The following is a 19,693-nucleotide window of genomic DNA, read 5'->3' as shown; positions in this document are numbered from 1 at the left end:
TGAGGTAGTGTTTAATCTTTGTTGTAGAGGTGTGTTTCTTGGATGTAACAGAATGTTGGATCCTATTTCTACAACCATTCTGTTAGTCTATGTCTTTTTGTTGGAGAGTTGAGTTCATTGATGTTGATAAACAATAGTAACCAATGCATGTTAGTTCCTTTTATTGTTGAGTTGGTGGTGATAGTGTGTTTGTGTGCTTGTTTTCTTTTGATTTTTGTCTTGAGGTTATCTATGTCCTGTGTTTTCTTAGGTGTATTTGATTTCATTAAATTGGAGTTCTCTTTGTAGTATCTTCTGTAGGGCTGGGTTGCTGTGTAGATATTGTTTAAGTTTAGTTTTGTCATGTAATATTTTGTTTTCTCCTGTGTTGACTGAAAGCTTTGCTGGGTATAGTAGTCTGGCTTGACATCTGTGTTCACTTAGAATCTGCATGACATATGTCCAGGCCCTTCTGGCTTTCATGGCTTCTGTTGAGAAGTCTGGTATGATTCTGATAGGTCTACTTTTATATGTTACTTGGGCTTTTTCTCTTGCTGCTTTTAATATTTTTTCTTTGTTCTGTAGATTTAGTGTTTTGACTCTTATGTGACTTGAGGAGTTTCTTTTCTGGTCTAGTCTATGTGGTGTTCTGTAAGCCTCTTGTATGTTTAAGGACGTCTCTTTCTTTAAGTTGGGAAAATTTTCTTCTACGATTTTCTTGAAAATATTTTCTCTACCTTGGAACCTGGAATCTGGAATCTTCTTTTTTGTTTATTCCTATTATTCTTAGATTTCGTCTTTTCATGGCATCCTTGATTTCTTGGATGTTTTGTGTTTGGGACTTTTCCATTGTATTTTTTCTTTGAGAGATGTATCAGTTTCTGCAATTATATCTTTAGCATCTGAGATTCTCTCTTCCATCTCTTTTATTCTATTGATGATGCTTATTCTTGTGGTTCACGATCTTTTCTCTAAGTTCTCCAGCTCCAGGTTTTTTCTCTGTTGGTGTTTTTTTTTTTTTTTTATTGATTCAAATTCTGTTTTCATGCCTTGCACCATTTCCTTCATCTGTTTGAATGTGGATTCCTGTCTTTCCATGATGACATCTATTTTTTTATTCATTTCCTCTTCATGTGCCTCTATTTGTGTGGCTAATTCTTTGAGGGCTTTATTTGTTTCCTCTTTATGTGTTTCTAGTAACTCAATAAGCCTGTCTATTAAGTCATTTTCCTGTGTTCCTAATGAATTAAAATATCCATTGATTTTGCTGGTAAAGCCATGATGTTGTTGGTTGCTGGTGAAGCCATGATATCCTGATTTTTGTTGTATGTGTTCTTAAGCCTGCCTCTAGCAATCTGATGGTCAGTATCCTTTGCTGTTTGTTCTTAGATCTTGTACTATAGACTGGGTCTGTCAGACTTTGGAGTCTGTAGTAGTCTTCATGAAGATGAGAGCGGTCCCCCTGTTTGAGAGTGGGTGTTGGTGTTACAGATGCAGCTAAGGGATGAAGGTCACAGGCGCATGTGTGCATGCACAGGAGTGTGCGTGAACGTGGTGCAGGAGTGGTATGCATGAGAGCAGTGTGCATGTGCAGTTGCCCTGAATAGCCCAGTAGCCCACAGGCCTGTCTTGGTATTGTGCTCCAAGAGCTCAGATCTGCCTGAACTGCACCATCTTGGTTCCAGGAATTGTTTGGCTGGACTCCACTGGGAGGCCCACAGAATAGGGGCTTTGATGTTGAGGAGGCTATCCCAGAGATCCCTATGTTGCCCACAGCTGGTGTGTGGGTGGGAGAGATCCAGTGGCTGCTAGAGTAGAGGGACCCTGATCTGGAGCTCTGTATGCACTCTCCTGCACTGGCACTCACTAGGAGGCATGTGTGGAAAGTATAGAGGGCAGAGGCCAGAAGCCAGCAAGCACTCACCCGTCAGGCAAGTGTAGAAAGCTCAGAGGGCCTGAGGGCCTGTGAATTCACTTGCAGGTGTAAGTGGTTAACTCAGAGAGCCCACCGTTTCTGTTCTGACTTGGGTCCCCTGTTTGGCATTTAGAGTAGGGAGGGGCCCTGTTCCTGCGCTCCCAGTGAGAAGGTGCACCAGATAGTTTGTTACTCTCAGATGCTAGAGACATCCATGGTGGGAGGTGTAGGCCATGGTGGGAGGTGTAGGCCATGGTGGGAGGTGTAGGCCATGGGTATAATTTCTTCCAGCTCACAGGTAGCCCCTCCAGACCAGGGAAGCCTCAAAATTGATGCTCTGTCTTCAGCTGTCCATCCACTCACCAGTTTTGGACTTTTGGATCTTCTGCCCTTCAGAAACGGTGCACACTGGTGGCCGCCATTTTTGCCTCTCAAAGTAAAATGTTCAATTAAATTGGTTTAAAAGTATTAGCATTCATTTTAAAAATTTTAGAATTAAGGGAGTTAGGTTTTCTTCCAAAGCATTCTTTCGTCCCCCTTGGCTGCAAAAGTGCATACTGCAAAGAAGCACTGCAATTATTGCTGAGATCACACTATCCTACCCCATTCACACACCTTAGTGAGCAAAAGGAAATGGCTTCTTAGAGCTGCACAATTTTGGAGAAAATTTATTGAGTCACTTCATATTTTAACTAATAGTCCATTCATTGTCTTTACTAAAAAGATAACTATTTAAAAGAAAATCATATATACAATAAAAAGTAATAACCCATTTTTTTGTTTCTCTGAAGTTCACCTTGTCTGTAAGTAAAGAAAACATACTGTAAATTTTACTAATGAGTTTGAAAAGGATATAAATATTATTACTTTCTATCGTCAATTGAAAATCAATTAATTTAGAATTTGTTACTTTAATATTTAGGCATTTGTTCATCATAGAATATCTATGCCCTGTTGAAAGTTTTTAAATACACAGGAGACTATTTTCTCTTGTTTGAAAATTACTGGTTACCACTGAATACTCAAAATATACCTATTTCAAGAAAAAATAACTTTTGATTGGACTTTAAAATATTCAGATTTAGTTTGTTGAGTATTTTAAGTAAGTAGTTTTAAATTTTTAATTATATGAATGTAAAGAGAGACAATAAAACGTGAAATGGATGATTTAGATTTGTGCCAAAATCTATTTTGTTGTTTCAATTATCTGCATATTATACAAGAAAAAAAATTTACCTAAGCCTTATATTTTTTTATCACTTTTACTCTTTGAACATTATTGTACTAGTTGCTTAAATTTTCATGAATAAAATAACTAATGTTTAGTACTCTAAATATATATATATACATTAAATTTCTTTTGTATTATATTTTATAGTGATTTGTTTGATAGGAATGGGAATAATTCAATACAGCCAGCAATGAAAGAAAGTGTATTAAAATTTTAAATGTCATGTCTGCTTTTATTTTCAAGTTCAATATATCTTTCTAACCTATATGGAGAAATTAAACAAATCTTTCAGAATTGCTATAGGAGATATAATTCAGATCTTTAAGAAATTTATAAATCTAAAGTGTTGAATGCAAATTATAAAGCTGTACCAATACCAATGAAAAAATCCTATTGCATAAAATTCTCTAAAATACCTTATCTAACTTAGGGATTTTATTGCTGTAAAGAAACACAATGACCAAAAAGCAAGTTGGAGACAAAGGGGCTTATTTGTTTTGCACTTCTACAGCACTGTTTATTGAAGGAAGTCAGCACAGGAACTTAAACAGGGCAGGATCTTGGAGGATTAGATGTGAGTAGAATGCTCATCAGTTATTTTATTTCTGATTGTAAAAAACTTATGTCTAGAGAAAATAATGCTTAACTTATCTGCTGTTTCATTAACAAAAGTGATCTTTTCTATTCTACCTACCATTCCTCCTTCAGAATAGTATTTCTACAGAAAAAGTGAAAAGGAGAAGGATGAAATGATACTTATTGAGTGTCTAAAAAGATTGGGAAATACCTGGTGATTGATAGGTTGACAGGGAAGGATCTAGAATTGGAAATGAGATTAAACTGCAAAAGGCAAGTTTATAATGATAGCTGTGCTACATAAATGAATAAGGTTTTCTCAACAGTGCTTCAATACACCTTTTCATGTTCATAATCTATGTATTTTTAAATAATACACAATTGAATAATACAAAATGAATCATAAAGAATATAGAACACAATAACAAATAATATAGACTTTAATGAGACAGATTCCTTCATTGATACTCTTCCAGACAAGTTCTTGCATGAAAGAGAGTTCCTCTCACAGTGAACATTAGTCTGGTTTCCTGATTTGATGAGAGGAATGTTCTTTTATATCTTAATGTTTTTAAATTTCATTTTTATTTTATTTATGGGTATGTATGGGCATCTATACATGTGTGTGTCACATGCATGAGTGTATCCAAGGAGATCAGAAGAGGGCATTTGATTCTCTGGAGTTGGATTTTCAGCCCTATGTTGGTACTGGGAACTGAGCTTGAGTCTTCTGCAATAATCAGTATGCATTTTTTTTTTTACTAATAAGTCATCTCTCCAGCTACTCACATCTTTAATTTTTGATATTTTGTGAGGATTTATTTTTCCTTAATGAACCAAAGTAGATGCTTTTAATGTTTTCAAAATACACAGGATTAACTAGACAAATCAGTGAAAATAACTAAAACACTATCAAAGGCAGAATATTGATTTTATTCTATAGATTATCTTCTTAGTGACAGTTAGGAAAATAGTTTGTTTCCAATTAAATGATCATAGAGCTTCTTAAAAGAAAACATGGATGGACACACACACACACACACACACACACACAAGAAAGTAAAAGAAAAACTTAAATCAAAAACTGATTAGAAACCTAAAAGGCCAGGAGGGCAAAGTTAAGGGTATCTTTATGCAATGAATATGTTTTAAAAGTCTCTTTGCGAGGACTTAATACAAAAATCAGATTTTACAAATATAGAGAGTATGAAGACAATAGGACCATCTTAACGCATGATCTCAGCCCAGAAAAAGTAGTGAAAGAGCAGCAGAATAAAAAGGTGGTAGTGTGGAAGGAAATAGTCCTAGGCACTCTGTGATGAGCATGCCTGCTTGCCCGATGCAACGACAGGCACACATGTTCACTTTGTTCATGGTGAATTGTTGGCTTTCAAGAGAGATGCTAAGGACATGTTTACCACTTTGTTTTTGGTTGTTTGTTTTTAAGACATTCACCCGGTAGCCCAATATAGCATGGAACTTAGTATGTAGCCCAGGCTGGCCACAAGCTCACAAGCAACAATCTTCTTGTATCTGGAATCTGTTCATTATCTTCTGAGGGAACAGGTCTCAGAGAACACACATTTAAAAAGTACTAATAGTGTGCAAGCAAAGATCAAATGGTAGGAGGATCAGGTGAAGCGACTGACCCTTTAGATATATGATACACATAATGATAGCAGTGAGTATAATAAGAGTGTGACCATGGACTACATGACCAGTTCCAAAACTGGTCTTGATTCAGAAAAACAAAGCCTCCTACCATAAACCCATGCTGGTGCAGCAGCACTGTTCAGAAAAGGTGCATGTTTTGTTGATTCAAAGTGACCGTCAATTGAGTTCAGAGTGATGAATTTCTAGACAGAACATGTTCTCTAAGGGATTTAAAATTTTTTGAAAGATGTATTCAGCTAGGATGAGTTGCTAGTAAGGACAAGTAGGGATTAATAAGTGATATTACTGGCATTTAATGAATAGATTCTGGGAATTCCACTAATTATTCAATAACATAGAGAACATTCTCCATGGCAAACAATTATCAGGCCTATAATATTGGCAGTTCAGTGTGAACAAACCTAACTGTATAACTTCACTTATATGGCGCTAAATGAGGAGGAGCTTCTCCCTTGAGGAAAGCTAGGCACCAGAGCTATGCACTCAGAGGCCAAAACTATGCTAATAAAAATAATACATAGATTAGATAATTCACATTGTATATGCGTATAAAATTATTATACCAAATCCTTAAAGACATACAATTAAAATTATAACCAAATTATGAGTAATTCAATGATCTGTCTTAATTATGCCACTGCCCAATAGAAATGTACAACGGTAAAACTCTTTGGGAGATATACTCAGAATAATGTCTTTTATTGCATGCAAATTATGCCTCATTGAAACTGATTTTATGAACAAATTCATAATCTCACATACTCAGGATAAGGTATCTGATTAAATTCAAATGCACATCTTGTTAAGTCACCATTTCCAGTAAATATGCAGTGAGTGTATTTATGCAGGATAGTTAGAATATCACTAATCAAAAGTTTAAAAGTCATTTCCTTCCAAGAGTTCATATTCTAGTTGTACATCAGCCTTTTTTATATTTATGTATGTGTGCATTAATTAATAGACAGGTTCTCATGCATTTCAATCTGCCCTTGAACATGCTATGTAACACAGAATGACCTTGAACTTCTGTCCCCAACTGGAGCTAGGGTCTCAGGAGTGTACCATGATGCCCATTGTATGCATTGCTGATGGTTGAACTCAGGGTTTCTGTAAACATTCTAGCAACTGAACTACATGCCTATCTCTCTCTTTTTTGTTCTATTTTATATCTATACTATATATTTAAATAGCAAAGTTGTTGGGTAAAGAAAGCATTAATGAAAGTGGGAAGACACAAGAAGTGGATTGTCATGGGAATACTGGCTGGCAGAAATTTTTAAATTTGAAAATATTTTCATCAATCCTCCTATCAAATATTATCAATAAGATAAGAAATATTATCGCTCCCTTTATAAAGCAAAGGAAGTCCTTCCTTCAATACTTCAGGAAAAATGATGCCCACCCAAATTAAGTAGCCACGGTAAACTTGGATTTGTGGTTGGCCATTCTTACTTCAGGCCACAGTGTATTACTTGAAACGTGCAACTCTGGAAATGTGTAGAAGCGAGAAAACCACTTAGAAAATCGATGATGCCTTAAAATCAAGTCTTCATATTTGTATTTTGTCATCCCAGAAAGAAAATATAAGATCTCCTTTGAGGAGGTGATATGTTCAGCCATGCTTTTCTGATATGATCGCAGCTACACAGAAATTCCCTGTTCATACATAATGGTGGGAGCATTCTCGGTTTGGGCTAATGAAATCTAAGCATGAGAAGTGTATGCCACCTATAGATTTGCCTGAATTCTTCTGCTTAGCTCTCTATTTTTTTCCTACATATTGCCTTAGAAAGGTTAGTCTAGATGGCTAGTAGAAAACTCTATGGAAGTAGAATGTATGCTGAATATACACTCCAAACTGTGACATCATCATGAATGCAAGATCTTTCAGTTTAGTTCTAAGTCACTAAATTTTGGAATCCTTTGTTGAATCAGTTAAGCTATAGTTATCTTGCCTGGCTGAGGTCCACAAAGCAACAAGAAAATTTGATAAATAACACTGGAACATTTTTTATGTGAAGAAGATATATGATTTATTATTTTATTTGCATGATAATACGGTTGCAGAAAACATCTGAAATACAAAAAAAAATGACAAAGACTATAAAACAAGATAAAAACACATTCAAAATTCACAAGTAAAACAAAGATGAGTAAATTAAGAAAGAAGATAGAGCCACGAGTATACACAAAACACATCCATCTCCCATTGGAAAACTTGGCTCTAAGCTTTCTAGGAAGCAGTATAAATAGGGAATCATGGTGATGTTTGTTATTCACAGTACCCATATGGCAAAAGCAAATCAAATATCCAGAAGAAGCATGTTTGTCTTAGTATGAAGACCAGAGAAATATTTCTCTTATGGGTCTTCATAAAAATGATACTGTGGAATATATTAAAGCACATCTTCAGGAAGAAAAAAAAAGTTACAATAAACCCAGCAATGAGCTCTATAAGTCTGTCAATTATAAAATCCCTTAGTACACGGTGGTATGAATAAGGCTAAGTGCAATTCAGAAACAATGATACAGCTTAAAATGTTGTTCAATGAGGAATGTGAAAAGAACTGGTAATTAAATGTAATCCAATTTGTGTAATAATTTTATAATTAGTTGGCCTGTTTAAAACATCTCTAGTAAATGCAGTAATAATTTACTCCAAGGGCATAAATGTTTCCCTCAAGAAAATCCTGCTTTCTTAATCTTATAAGTATAAACTGAAAAAGCCAAGTACAAAAGCCATCTTTTGTATAAATGGGTATATTTTGATGGACTATAATTGTCAGACTTTTACACCTCATAGCAGATTGGCTCTATCTGGGTTCTTGAAGTCTCATCTATACAATACAAATATTGTATTGGCTTAATTAAGGTCAAATCACAAAATAAATTTTCCAAAATTTATTTGCAAAAATATATACATTCATCATTCAGAACATTTGAATGAATTGATGTTGAAAGGGACAGGAATTTTCACATCATAAAAATATGCACATTTTGATTGTTCTAAAATACGAGAAATACTGTATCAGGTTTCTTTCAAATATGGATTTTCAAATTTCAGGCACTTTGAGCTTTCTGGTCCAATGACTAGTCCTAAATGCTCTTTGAAATGATAAAATATTACTCAACTTGTAATGAAATCTTCATTGGAATATATTGTATTCTTAATAACTTGTTATTAATATTTTGTGTTAATTTTCCACCCACTCTGGTTAAGTAATGATCTAACACCACTTACATCAAGGGAAGTTATATATGACAGATGGAAAACTCCAGTAGAAACAAGGACATAACATTCACCATATTGCATTAATAGGACTCAGTAACTTCCTCTGACTATTTTAAATGCTCATGTATATGTGGAATTCTGAAACTCAAGTATCTTTAATTTCCTAGTTACTCTTTTCTTATAGAAACAAAACAATGAACAACAACAACAAAAAAAGGATCATTAATATACTTACTAGCAGGCTAGTTGTTATGTCAACTTGGCATATGCTAGGATGATCTAAAAAAACAGAATCTTCATTGAGAAAATGCCTTCATCAGATTGCCCTGTGGCAAGTCTGCAGGACATTTTCATGATTGATGATTAATGTAGAAAGGCCTATATTGCTCTGAGCAGTGCCATCCCTGGCAGGTGGTCCTGGATTTTATGAGAAAGCCATGAGGAGCAAGCTAGTTCTCAGCAATACTCCATGGCCTTTCTGAGATCCTGCCCTGGCTTCCTTCAATGATTTATGATGGCGTGGAACTATAAGCAAAACAAACCTTTTCCTCCCCAAGCTACTTATGGTCAAGGTGTTTTATCACAGCAATAGAAACTGACTAACATTTATCATGTTTTACATGTAAAAAATGCATCCAGATAAATAATTAAGAAGCACTTCTACATCAGTTTCTTACTTTGGATAAATAATACATTTAGAAGACACCAAACATTACAATGTTCTCCACCTTGGTTTACTTTTGTAGTTTCCCTATTTCCTTCAAGAAAAAAAAATGTCAGGAGTGAGTTCTTCATTTAAAGACTATCTGATTTTTTTTAAAGAATTGTCTCTATCTTCTCAGATACAATTTAGACCAGAAAGAGGCATAAGCCAATCAAAAAAAGTTGGAACAATCAGAGGCCTTATAATGGTGTGAGAAGACATTAGCTGAAATAATCATTCTGTCTTTTTGAGTCTTTGATTTAAGATTTAAGCACCTCAGTGAGTAACACCGAGACTAAGAAACTGATGCACAATATGAAAGACACAAAGGAATCGGAGGGAGGCACAAGAAAACAGAAGCTTAAGAAATTGTTGGCAGAGTAACTACAATAAACACTAATAAGTAGAAATGTTTAAAATTGTGGAAATAAAAGAGAAATATAGAGGAGAATAGAGAGCACAGTAAATATTGGAATTGTTATGGGTCATCAAAGTTTCTGTATTATGTTGATGGAGCATCAGTGGAGGACAGGAAGGGAGGAAGAAAAGAAGGGAAGGAGGGAAGGAGGGAGAGAAGAACGAAGAAAGGAAGAAAGGAAGGAAAAAGGAAGGAAGAAAGGTATGTAGGAAGAAAGGAAAAAAGGAAGGAAGGCAAATAAAAGGAGGGAAGGAAGAAGAATGACAAAAAGAGAGGGGTAAAGTAAGATGGGGTCAAAAGTGACAGAAGAATCAATGGAAAAGAACTATGAATTCCACTATGTGTATTCAGCTGCAGAGTGTGTGAGGAATGAAGTAGGGACTGGAGAAGTCAAGTACCCTCTGAATTCAAACCACAGATAAAATTCTGAAACTATGCTAGATATAATACATGAATAAGCATATTTCAGATATTGGAGTCTGTTGCTACTATGAAAGAAGGAGCATAAAAGTTTAAAATTTAAATAAATAAAAGGAACTTGTGGTATGGATTTAAAATGATGGTACTGGGAAAAAATCAAAAACAAAAACATGATTTTCTAAACTGTACATATGCATATATATATTTATGTTTACATATATACATGTATTCATGTAGATTTACTACAAAACAAATGCATCTTATCAGCAGTAAATACACATGGTATCCAGACCTTGGTTTGTATTATCATATCCTATTTAAAGAAAGAGGGGGTCATCTGTGAAATATTATTTGGTCCCAAGGACTAGAATAATATAGATTTGATAGGAGTTAGGAACATTTCTTGTGAGATAAGAAAACACTACATATTCAACACAAAATGATGAAAGCATATAACTGGAATGCAAGTGGCAGCTAGAAGGGGCTGCCACTAACCAAATGCAAAATGATGAAAACACAAAAATATTTCAGTGAAGTCATGTAATCATAAACCATTCAAACCATTAGTCATTAGACTATACCAGTGATAGATAAATGGAAATCAATGGAAGAGGAAACTCTTTAATCTTTAGTTGAATGCTGAAGAGCAACTAGTAAACTAGGAAATTGTTGGAGATGGAAACTCATTTCACCATTGTAGAAATAGTTAAGCAAGAATCATCAATGGATGTTACACCTGGAAGAAATTTTCTTTGAGAAACAGGATAGTTTCGTGATCTTAACATGATTTCTCAGTGCTGTCTAACAAAGGAAAATAAGATGTCTTGAGGTTGGGTATGGGATAACCAGATGATTTCTTCTAAAGATTTATATGGTATAGTTATGAGATAAGACATAACTGATTATAATGCATGATGTTACTGCCATAGAATAATATAAACCTATTTCTAGGTGAAGTGAGCAGCACTTAAAGTTGGTGATTTTTGAAGAATGTTAAAATTTTTCTGTGGGGAAGTGATAAGAGATAAATGTACAATGGGGCATAAAGAAAGGAAATGAGAAAACTTCAAAAAGACATGACAACGTCAAGTTTGATCATTAGAAAATTGTTTCTCTTTCTTGTCAGACCCTAGTCTCCCAGTGTGTCACCACTCAACCATTCAGAAATTTGGCAGCATATTTCTAAATCATAATAGGCTCAGTCCATCATGTTTTCTCCTTTTTCTAATATCAGGCTTTCCTCTAACAGATGTGAAATTACAAACAGGTGTCACAGAGTTCTGATTTTAATTCACAATGGCAAGAAGTTATATAAATTCAAGACCAAAAGAAATTTGTTAATTTGAATTTTGTAACTCAAGTTGGAAAGTTTCTTCACTAAATAATTCATCTTTAAATAAAGTTGAATTTACTTCTTTAAAATGTAGCATAATAAGAGCTATTGAAAGAAATAACAAACATTGTATTTTAATTTTTAGTCTCACTCTTCTACATAATGTATTTGAGTCTCCAAATGCTCCTGTGGCTCTAAAGAATGTATTACTCCCTTCATGATATGTGCCTTTCTCATTGTTTAAAATTATTGGACTTTATTTTAAAATATGACTTTGGAGTGAATCTCATGTCCCTAAGGATATTTTTCATTTTATACTAATCAATTCATGAAATGTCTCATTTCTCTTACAATGAACTTTATGGTAAAATATATATCACATTTATTCCAAAGTTTTTCCAAGATAATTGACATTTTTCTGGCCAGCTACTATGACAGGAATACAGATTGCTAAGCTTACTCTATGAGAAATAGTACATCATCCCTGCTGCAGGTTTCTACATTTGTCACAAATTACCCCACAGCTTAGTGGCTCAAGTCAGCAATGTGTGAAATTCTCTGTGGTTCTGGAGAGGATGTGTTTATATGGGAAATTCTGTTTAATATGCTTTATAAATGTGGGTGAGTGAGACCATGGGGAGAGTCACCTAAGGCCCCCCTTTGTCCATGTGACTGCAGTATGGGTGATGGGGGAACATCACGGGTTGGTAGAAAGACTTTCTGTCTTCTCTTTTTTCCTATCTGCCTCCTGACTTTCTCCATTTCTCCTTCACAGGCATCTTCTTCTTTGCTCCTCTCCCCTTCTTTAACTTTCTATGTTTTCTCCATATCAGTAGCCTGACTTTCTCTCAGCTCTCAAAGACTCGTGGTTGGTTTCTTAAAAGCTGATGGTATCTAAGAAAACATTCCTGAATGGAAGTTGCAAGCCTCAGATATATGTGAATGTCAATCTACTGGATTCTGCTGGTCAAGTTCATAACATAGGTCAAGAAAAGGTTCAGTATACTCTTCACTACTCATTGACAAGTTAAGAGGATTCTGTGGTTCGCCATCTTTATTTTACTACCTTGTTGGTTAAAGAACAGAATACAGCCATATCACTTTGAGCTTTTCTCCTTTCCCTTATAATGAACTTAAAAGTGACTAAGATAAGCATAAAATCTATTCTTATACTTAATTAGTTGATAGTTTGTAATAAGTAATTAAAAAGAACAATATAGAATTAATGTAAAAATCATTTTGTGATCAGGTTTTTTGGGGGGGTTGATTGCTGTGTGTGTGTGTGTGTGGTGATTTTTTTTAAAATGAAAACATGCTTCATGGGCATGGGGACATGGCACAATGTGTAGTAATACTTGTGTAAGCCAGAGGACCTAAGTTCAAATTCTCAGAACCAAAGTAAAAGCTGGACACAGAAGCACAGTATCAGTAATCCAGCATGTTGTAATGAAGAAATGGAAATAGAAAAATCTGTAGAAACTCAGAGGCCATTTGGCCTACCTGACACAGGAATGAGGAAACTCTTTCTCAAAACAAGGATTTTATGTAAGGAAATAGTCCCAAAAGTTGTCCTCTGACATCACATGTGTGCTTTGACACTCACATACTCATTCACACACACACATACACACAAAGAGAAAGAAAGAAAGAGAGAGAGAGAGAGAGAGAGAGAGAGAGAAAGAAAGAAAGAAAGAAAGAAAGAAAGAAAGAAAGAAAGAAAAGAGAAAGGAAGGAAGAATAAATGAAAATACCAACAGAGCCAAATATCTGGGCCCAGGGCGGGAGTCCTGCAGAGACTGATTAATTAACCAGAGACCACGCATGGAGAGGACCTAGAATCCCTGCTCAGATGTAGCCCATGAGCAGCTCAGGGGCTGTCTCTGACATGGACTCAGTGGCTAGCTCTTTGATCACCTCCCCCTGGAGAGGTGGCCTAACTAGGCCACAGAGAAAGAAGATCCAGACATTCCTGATGAGAACTGATTGGCTAGGATCAGACAGTAGGAGAAGAGGACCTCCACTTCCTCATGTCCCCTAGGGGAGGGGCATGAGGAGGTGGGAAAGAGGGTGGGACTAGGAAGATATGAGGGAGGGGGCTACAGCCAGTATACAAAGTGAATAAGTTGTAATAAATAATAAAGAAAAAATTTTATAAAAGAAAGAAAAATGAAAACAATAACATTTTTTAACCTAGTGTTTTGAAGTAATTGGTATGATTGTACTCTAAGGGTAGTAGCAGCCAGAGGCCAGACATTTCTCCAACAATATGTGATCTTAGCCACTTTTAATCCCACTCCAATTCCCCTCAAGTCAGTGAGAGCCAAAGAGAGCTGAAACATGCATTTTGAAACATGTCTAGTACTCTCCAAGAGAGGTAAGACAGCCAAACAGCACTACTTTATGGTCTTTTCTTAGCAAAGCCTAGCTTCTTAAGAGCTAGAGAATCATCAGGGCAGTACAATGGAAAGAGACAGGTATTAAGTTAGGATGAACATTTAAAACGACACAGCCAAGCAAGCTGTGACGAGAAATGATGTTAAAATGGAAGATTGGGAAAGGAGTAATATTTATTTATTTAGTCTTCTTTCATATACTACATTCCAACCCCCTCTTTCTCCTCCCACCCAGCTCTCCCCACTACCTTTGCCCTCCCCCAGATACACCCTCAACTCTGCCTTCCTTCAGACAAAAAAAAAAAAAAACAAAAAAAAAACAGGCCTCCCAAGGACATCAACCAAACACTGCAGAATTTGCACATATCTCACTTCGAGGCTGAATAAAGCAGCCCAGGAGGAAAAGGGTCCCACAATTAGGCAAAAGAGTTCAGGGACAGCCCCTGATCCCACTTTTAGGATTTCTGTAAGAACACCAAACTACTCAGTCATAACACATATGCAGAGGACCTGATCAGACCCATATATGCTCCCTGATCTCTTCATGTTCCTGTGAGTCCCACTCAGTTGATTCTGTGGGCCCTGTTCTCCTGATGTGTCCCTGATTCCTCTGATCCTTCCTCCCACTCCTCTCTAGGACTCCCTGAGCTCCACCTAATGTTTGCCTGTGGTACTCTGCATTTGTTCCCTTCAGTTGCTCAATGAAGTTTCAAGCAGTTGTTAAACCTAGGCAATAATTTCTTGACTCCTAACCATCTCCCTTAATCTTAATAGCTTGCAAAAATAATCAATTTATTATAGATCACAAATTTATACCTAAACATTTGGGGGAAGGCTCTTCTGGGCAATTCTGTACAGCACTGAAAACAGACAGGTAGTGCTTGAAAGATTTGGGCTTTTTATTGATTGACTTGGTATCTTCTCTGGCAGAAAAGGACTAAACCAAGACTAAGATTGTAACTGGAAAGATGTAGCAACAATTATATTAAAGAGATGGTGTAATATTTGGCCTTCATGTAATATTATAAGAAAAACTAAAATCAGTTAAATTTAACAAAGGTTACTTATGAAAAATGTCATAAAATTAGGAGCGTTTCAGACTAAAAAGATTCAGAATGGCTCATTCCACCAGAGGTTCCTTTTATATGCATAATCAGAGCAAATGAAGTGATATACCACAAACTGAAGCAATGAAGTTGGGTATGGTCAGCATATGTCACACACACATACACACACACACACACGTTCCAAAAGGATAAAAGAGGGATATTACTTTCTTCCCTCCTTCCTTCCCTTTCTTTCCTTCTTTCTTTTGTTATCCATGGCAAGACAATGGTACACTGTTATTTCTGCCATAATCATTTACTGACAATACTCACAAGGAGTCTATCTAGAGTAGGCAATAAGAGTCTTCATCTCTAGACAGAATTTACAGCTGTATTTAACAGATATATCCATAAATATGTAGATGATAGAGATAGATAGACAGATAGATAGATAGATAGATAGATAGATAGATAGATAGATAGATAGAGATGATAGATGGATGACCAAGTCTGGCCTTGTGATTTACTTAACTCCTATTCCTGGCTGAGACTGAGGAGCTTGATTTTACACATCCCTTTAGTTCACTATGTACAGAAGGTACTAATATCAAATATGAGAGCTATGTAGACTGAACTTAACAAGGACATACAGTGCCATTTTAAAAATTATCTCTTTTTTTGAGAGTATAATATAACATAATGTCCTCCTTCCATTTCCTCCCCTCCAAGCCCTACTATGTATCCTGCCTTGGTCTCTTCCAAATTCATGGCTTCGTTTTTCACTTGGTTTTGTTACATGCATAAGTAACATTATATAGACTGAGAAGGTCATATTTATGTATTTAGGAACATGTACAGTGGCCTCCTTTTTTTAATCTATCAGCTTCTAGGGGCCTTGTCTAATGATGCTAGTCCATGAAATTGTTTGTTTAGCAGTAATACACCAACTCCTAATCCAGGTTAGCTCCAGATGTTTATGCTTATTTATCTCTTCCACAACGCATTTATGATGCACATAGTTTTATCTGTTTTCTGTAAGTCCTTTTATATCCAATTTTCTGTATATTAAGAATCCATCTCATAGCACTTCAATTTGGTTTTCTCCATGATAATCTTTGTGCTACATGCTGTTTGTTCACTTAACTTGTGTTCCCTCTGATAGGACCGCACCGCACATCTTTCAGTGTTAGCAAAGTATTGTAATAAAAAATATGTCATATATTCACAGGAAAAGAAAAGATGTTGATTTTCTTGTTCCATAAACTTGGACACACACTGTAAAACAGTTTCAGCTAACTCAATAAATCGTTTCTGGAAACAAACCCCGGTAATCGTAGATCTAAACTCATAAAACCTCTCAGGTTCTACTGAATCATTTACGGTAATCTATCTCTCGGTTTTGAAACTCGGTCGGCCCAGAGCTCGACTACATTTCCCACAATCCTCCGGAACCGATACGGCACCCGCCATAATCTGAACTACAAAGCCCACAATCCTCAGAGCCGGCCGTTTTGCTGCGTTTCGGGAAGTCACCGCCTTAGTTCCCATCTTCCCTTTCGGTCTTCGCGCTCTGTATTGCAAGGTCGTGGAGAAAGGAGTCTGAGGTAGAGCGCCATTTCTTCCGCCTACCTTCTCTGCGCTCTTCGCTGAGCTTCCAGCAGCGTTATGTTGGGTCAGAGTATCCGGAGGTTCAGCACCTCCGTGATCCGTCGCAGCCACTATGAGGAGGGTCCGGGGAAGGTGAGTGAGGCCGGCTATCTCGGGAAGGATGCTCGGCGCCGCCGGCTTGCCCCAGGGCCGGCCTAGAGAGTGCGGGGAGCGAAAAGGCTAACCAGGAGCTCAGGAAGACACGCAGGCCCTCAGCCCACATCCCCAAGAAAGCTGGAAGCCCAGCGCCCAGGCGCCGCCTCATCGCCGGCGCTCACTCACCTCTGCCCCAGAACGAGGCCGGGAAGGCCGAAGGTTGTCCTGGTTAGATTGGAGCCGGAGGATGAGTGAAGGTCATTGGAAACAAAGAGAAAATGGGGCCTGTGTCTGTGGATTAGACTTTTTAAAGCCAGCAGACTACGTTAGAAGTACCTATCCTCCCATAGGCCAGGTTTAGCCCCAAGTGTAAATAAACTGAGTGGTTAGTAATAGAATAACAAGCCTTGTAACTGTTAGGTGAGGCCTCTAAAAAGAAGAGGAAGGATGTATGTATCACCGAATTGGGCTTACCCACTGGTATTCAGAAAACCCAGGTGTTTACTTTAATGTTCTGGCACATGCACCTAATTGTAAAGTACACTTGAGTACACGTGATCGACCCTGTCCCTTCTATTAGGTGAAATCGGTTGCTTTGAAGTACTGTTTTTTGCTGCTTTTTCTCTTTCCCAACAGAATTTGCCATTTTCCATTGAAAACAAGTGGCGGTTACTGGCTATGATGACTGTGTTCTTTGGGTCTGGATTTGCTGCTCCCTTCTTTATAGTAAGGCACCAGCTACTCAAAAAATAAGGATATTTAATCTATCCTTCAACAGGTAATTGGTAGTTTTTCTAATATTCCTAAAACAGTAATTTCTTTTGTGTACCCTATACCTCGACACACTACACACAAGTACATAATTGTCTGTAGGGGCAGTTTGGCAAGCCTATAATAAATTGTTTTGATCAGTAAAGGTCCGTGTTTACCAAGTACCTTTTTATAGTGATAATCTGAACAGATTCTCCAACAAACCTGTAAAATGAGTGATATTAAAATTCCATTGAAGACACAAAGATATAAGTGACTGAGATTCCAAAGCTAGAACGTTAGGTTTGAACATATGCTGAGGTTTTCAAACATGGTGTAAGCCTGCTGAGGTTGAGAAATAATGAATTGAGGAATTAAATGTTATTACATCTCCACAGACATGTTGCATACTGGTAGCCTAGAAGATTCCTTCCGTATACATAAGGGTTTATTTAGCATAATTCATGCAAAGTTTTGATACATGTGATGAAGCAAATCAGTATGAATAAACTCATGATACTGTAAACGCTTTCTGATGTATCAAATAGATCTGAAACTACTGTGACTTCAGTAAAATCATTGGAGCTTCTAATGCTATTTTATTTTTTGCAGGATGAAGAATGTTTTAAGAGATGCAATCTGAAAATTGGGTTGAACTCTTATATACAATTGTAAATAAAGTAATGAAACAAATATTTAATGCCTCATCTCTGAAGTAACGATTGTAATAGTTACTAGTTTTGATTTATTAAGAACTGTATATGGTGGTTAGGGTGGTGGTTCACTGGATAACATGATTTACAGGGCAAACATCAGGCCTGATTTCGGGTCCTGAGCACCCTGATAAAAATATGGGCAACCCTAGCAACCTCCCTTTAATCCCAGCCCTACAGGCAGAGAATCCCTAGTCAAGCTCTCTGGTTCAATTCACTAGAATTGGCAGTGAGCTCTGGGTTCAGAAAGGGACCGTGCTTAGGAGGAGAGTAGATGAAGATTTCTGAGGTAATTATGGGCTTCCATAGGCATACTCACACATGTTCCAGATGTGAATATACATGCATACACACAAAAACAATTGCATGTCATTTAGCTTTCATTGTATTCTTAATTACTGGATTTCATTTAAGTTGATTCTCATGTCAGGAACTTGGTAACATTTTGAACATAAGCTACAAATTGACCTTATCTAAAGGAATTTAAAAGTAGTCCTCTTTTTTAAACATACAAGTTTATTTTCTCTGTAATTAATCATTTCAAAAATTAGTAACAATGAAGCTCATTCTAATGAGTCAGGTACTTTGCCTCATTTCCCCCTAGATCTAACCTGAAGTTGAAGTTTTGTATCTGAGTACTTCTGACCAGTCTCGATTAGAACAGGAGTAGAATAATTCTAAGGAAATATACCAGCATATAGGATGAAATGGAGGGGATATTCTGGAGTTCTGGCTGATGTATCCTGGATGGGAGGTAAGAGCTCCCGTTAGTAATTCTGTCATTGAGTTATAAGTAGTGAAATGGTACTTAACCACTTGTGACAGACTTTCTAATGGGCAGGGGAAGGTAGTTACTGAACATGTAGTTTGTTCACTGTTGGAACACCACTGGTGGTGGATGATAAACAAAAGTAGCATTGACTTTCTAGAGGTTTTGCAGTTTTAAACTGTTACGAACAAGTCTTAGCGTACAAAACTTGCAGAAGTAGCCAGAGTGATAATTGAACAGATCACTGAATCTGCCAAATGGGATGGTGGTAAGCAGTGACTTACTAATTTTACATAGGCTTGTTATTAGTATAATTTCTACTAAATTTAATGAAGAAATTTTTGAGTTGACTTAGGAAAAATTTATTTCCCTAGGTACAAGTAAACAAGATTTTTATACTGCTGACATGGGTATTTGGTCAAAACCCAGGGTTTGTTTCAAGACAAGCTTCTGATGCATCAGAAGGATGGCTAAAACTGGGCTGGGGTGACAGGTAGGTTGCTTCGGAGTACAGAAGAAATGTGGGTTTTGCATAAAAGCATACATGGCTAACAACCATGCCAAAGTCAGTATTATGAGGGGGTTCTTCCTCTCTTTTAAATTCTGAGTATCAAAACCTCATTCTTCTGATGATCTAGAAAAAAATATGTGGGCTGGTCTAACAGTAGTGCCTGGCATGCAAGCATGAAAACCTGAGTTCAGATTCCCGAATTCTACTTGAAAGCCTACATGGAGGCTCCTGCCTGTAAGGAAGTTGGGAGAGAAACGATGGGCAGAAAAGAATGCCTCAAGCTCATG

The 19,693-nt window shown here is 36.7% G+C and overlaps 1 protein-coding gene and 1 non-coding gene across 2 annotated transcripts; both read left to right on the top strand.

The window, feature by feature from the left end:
* Window positions 1–16,456: 16,456 nt before the first annotated feature.
* LOC110540133 (cytochrome c oxidase subunit 7C, mitochondrial) lies at window positions 16,457–18,106 on the top strand. The gene is made up of 3 exons (XM_021626950.2): window positions 16,457–16,660; window positions 17,300–17,441; window positions 18,026–18,106. Exons 1-2 carry the CDS (start codon window positions 16,586–16,588, stop codon window positions 17,414–17,416), a joined length of 192 nt encoding a protein of 63 aa, XP_021482625.1. The 5' UTR covers window positions 16,457–16,585; the 3' UTR covers window positions 17,417–17,441; window positions 18,026–18,106.
* On the top strand, window positions 17,891–17,953 carry LOC132652588 (small nucleolar RNA Z39). The gene has a single exon (XR_009590186.1). It is a non-coding gene; the product is annotated as a small nucleolar RNA Z39 (small nucleolar RNA).
* Window positions 18,107–19,693: the final 1,587 nt, after the last annotated feature.

Source organism: Meriones unguiculatus, chromosome 2 (genome assembly GCF_030254825.1).
Source record: "Meriones unguiculatus strain TT.TT164.6M chromosome 2, Bangor_MerUng_6.1, whole genome shotgun sequence".
NCBI classification, from domain to species: domain Eukaryota; kingdom Metazoa; phylum Chordata; class Mammalia; order Rodentia; family Muridae; genus Meriones; species Meriones unguiculatus.
The sequence above is the reverse complement of the archived record's forward strand: the minus strand, read 5'-3'. Positions and strand labels throughout refer to the sequence as shown.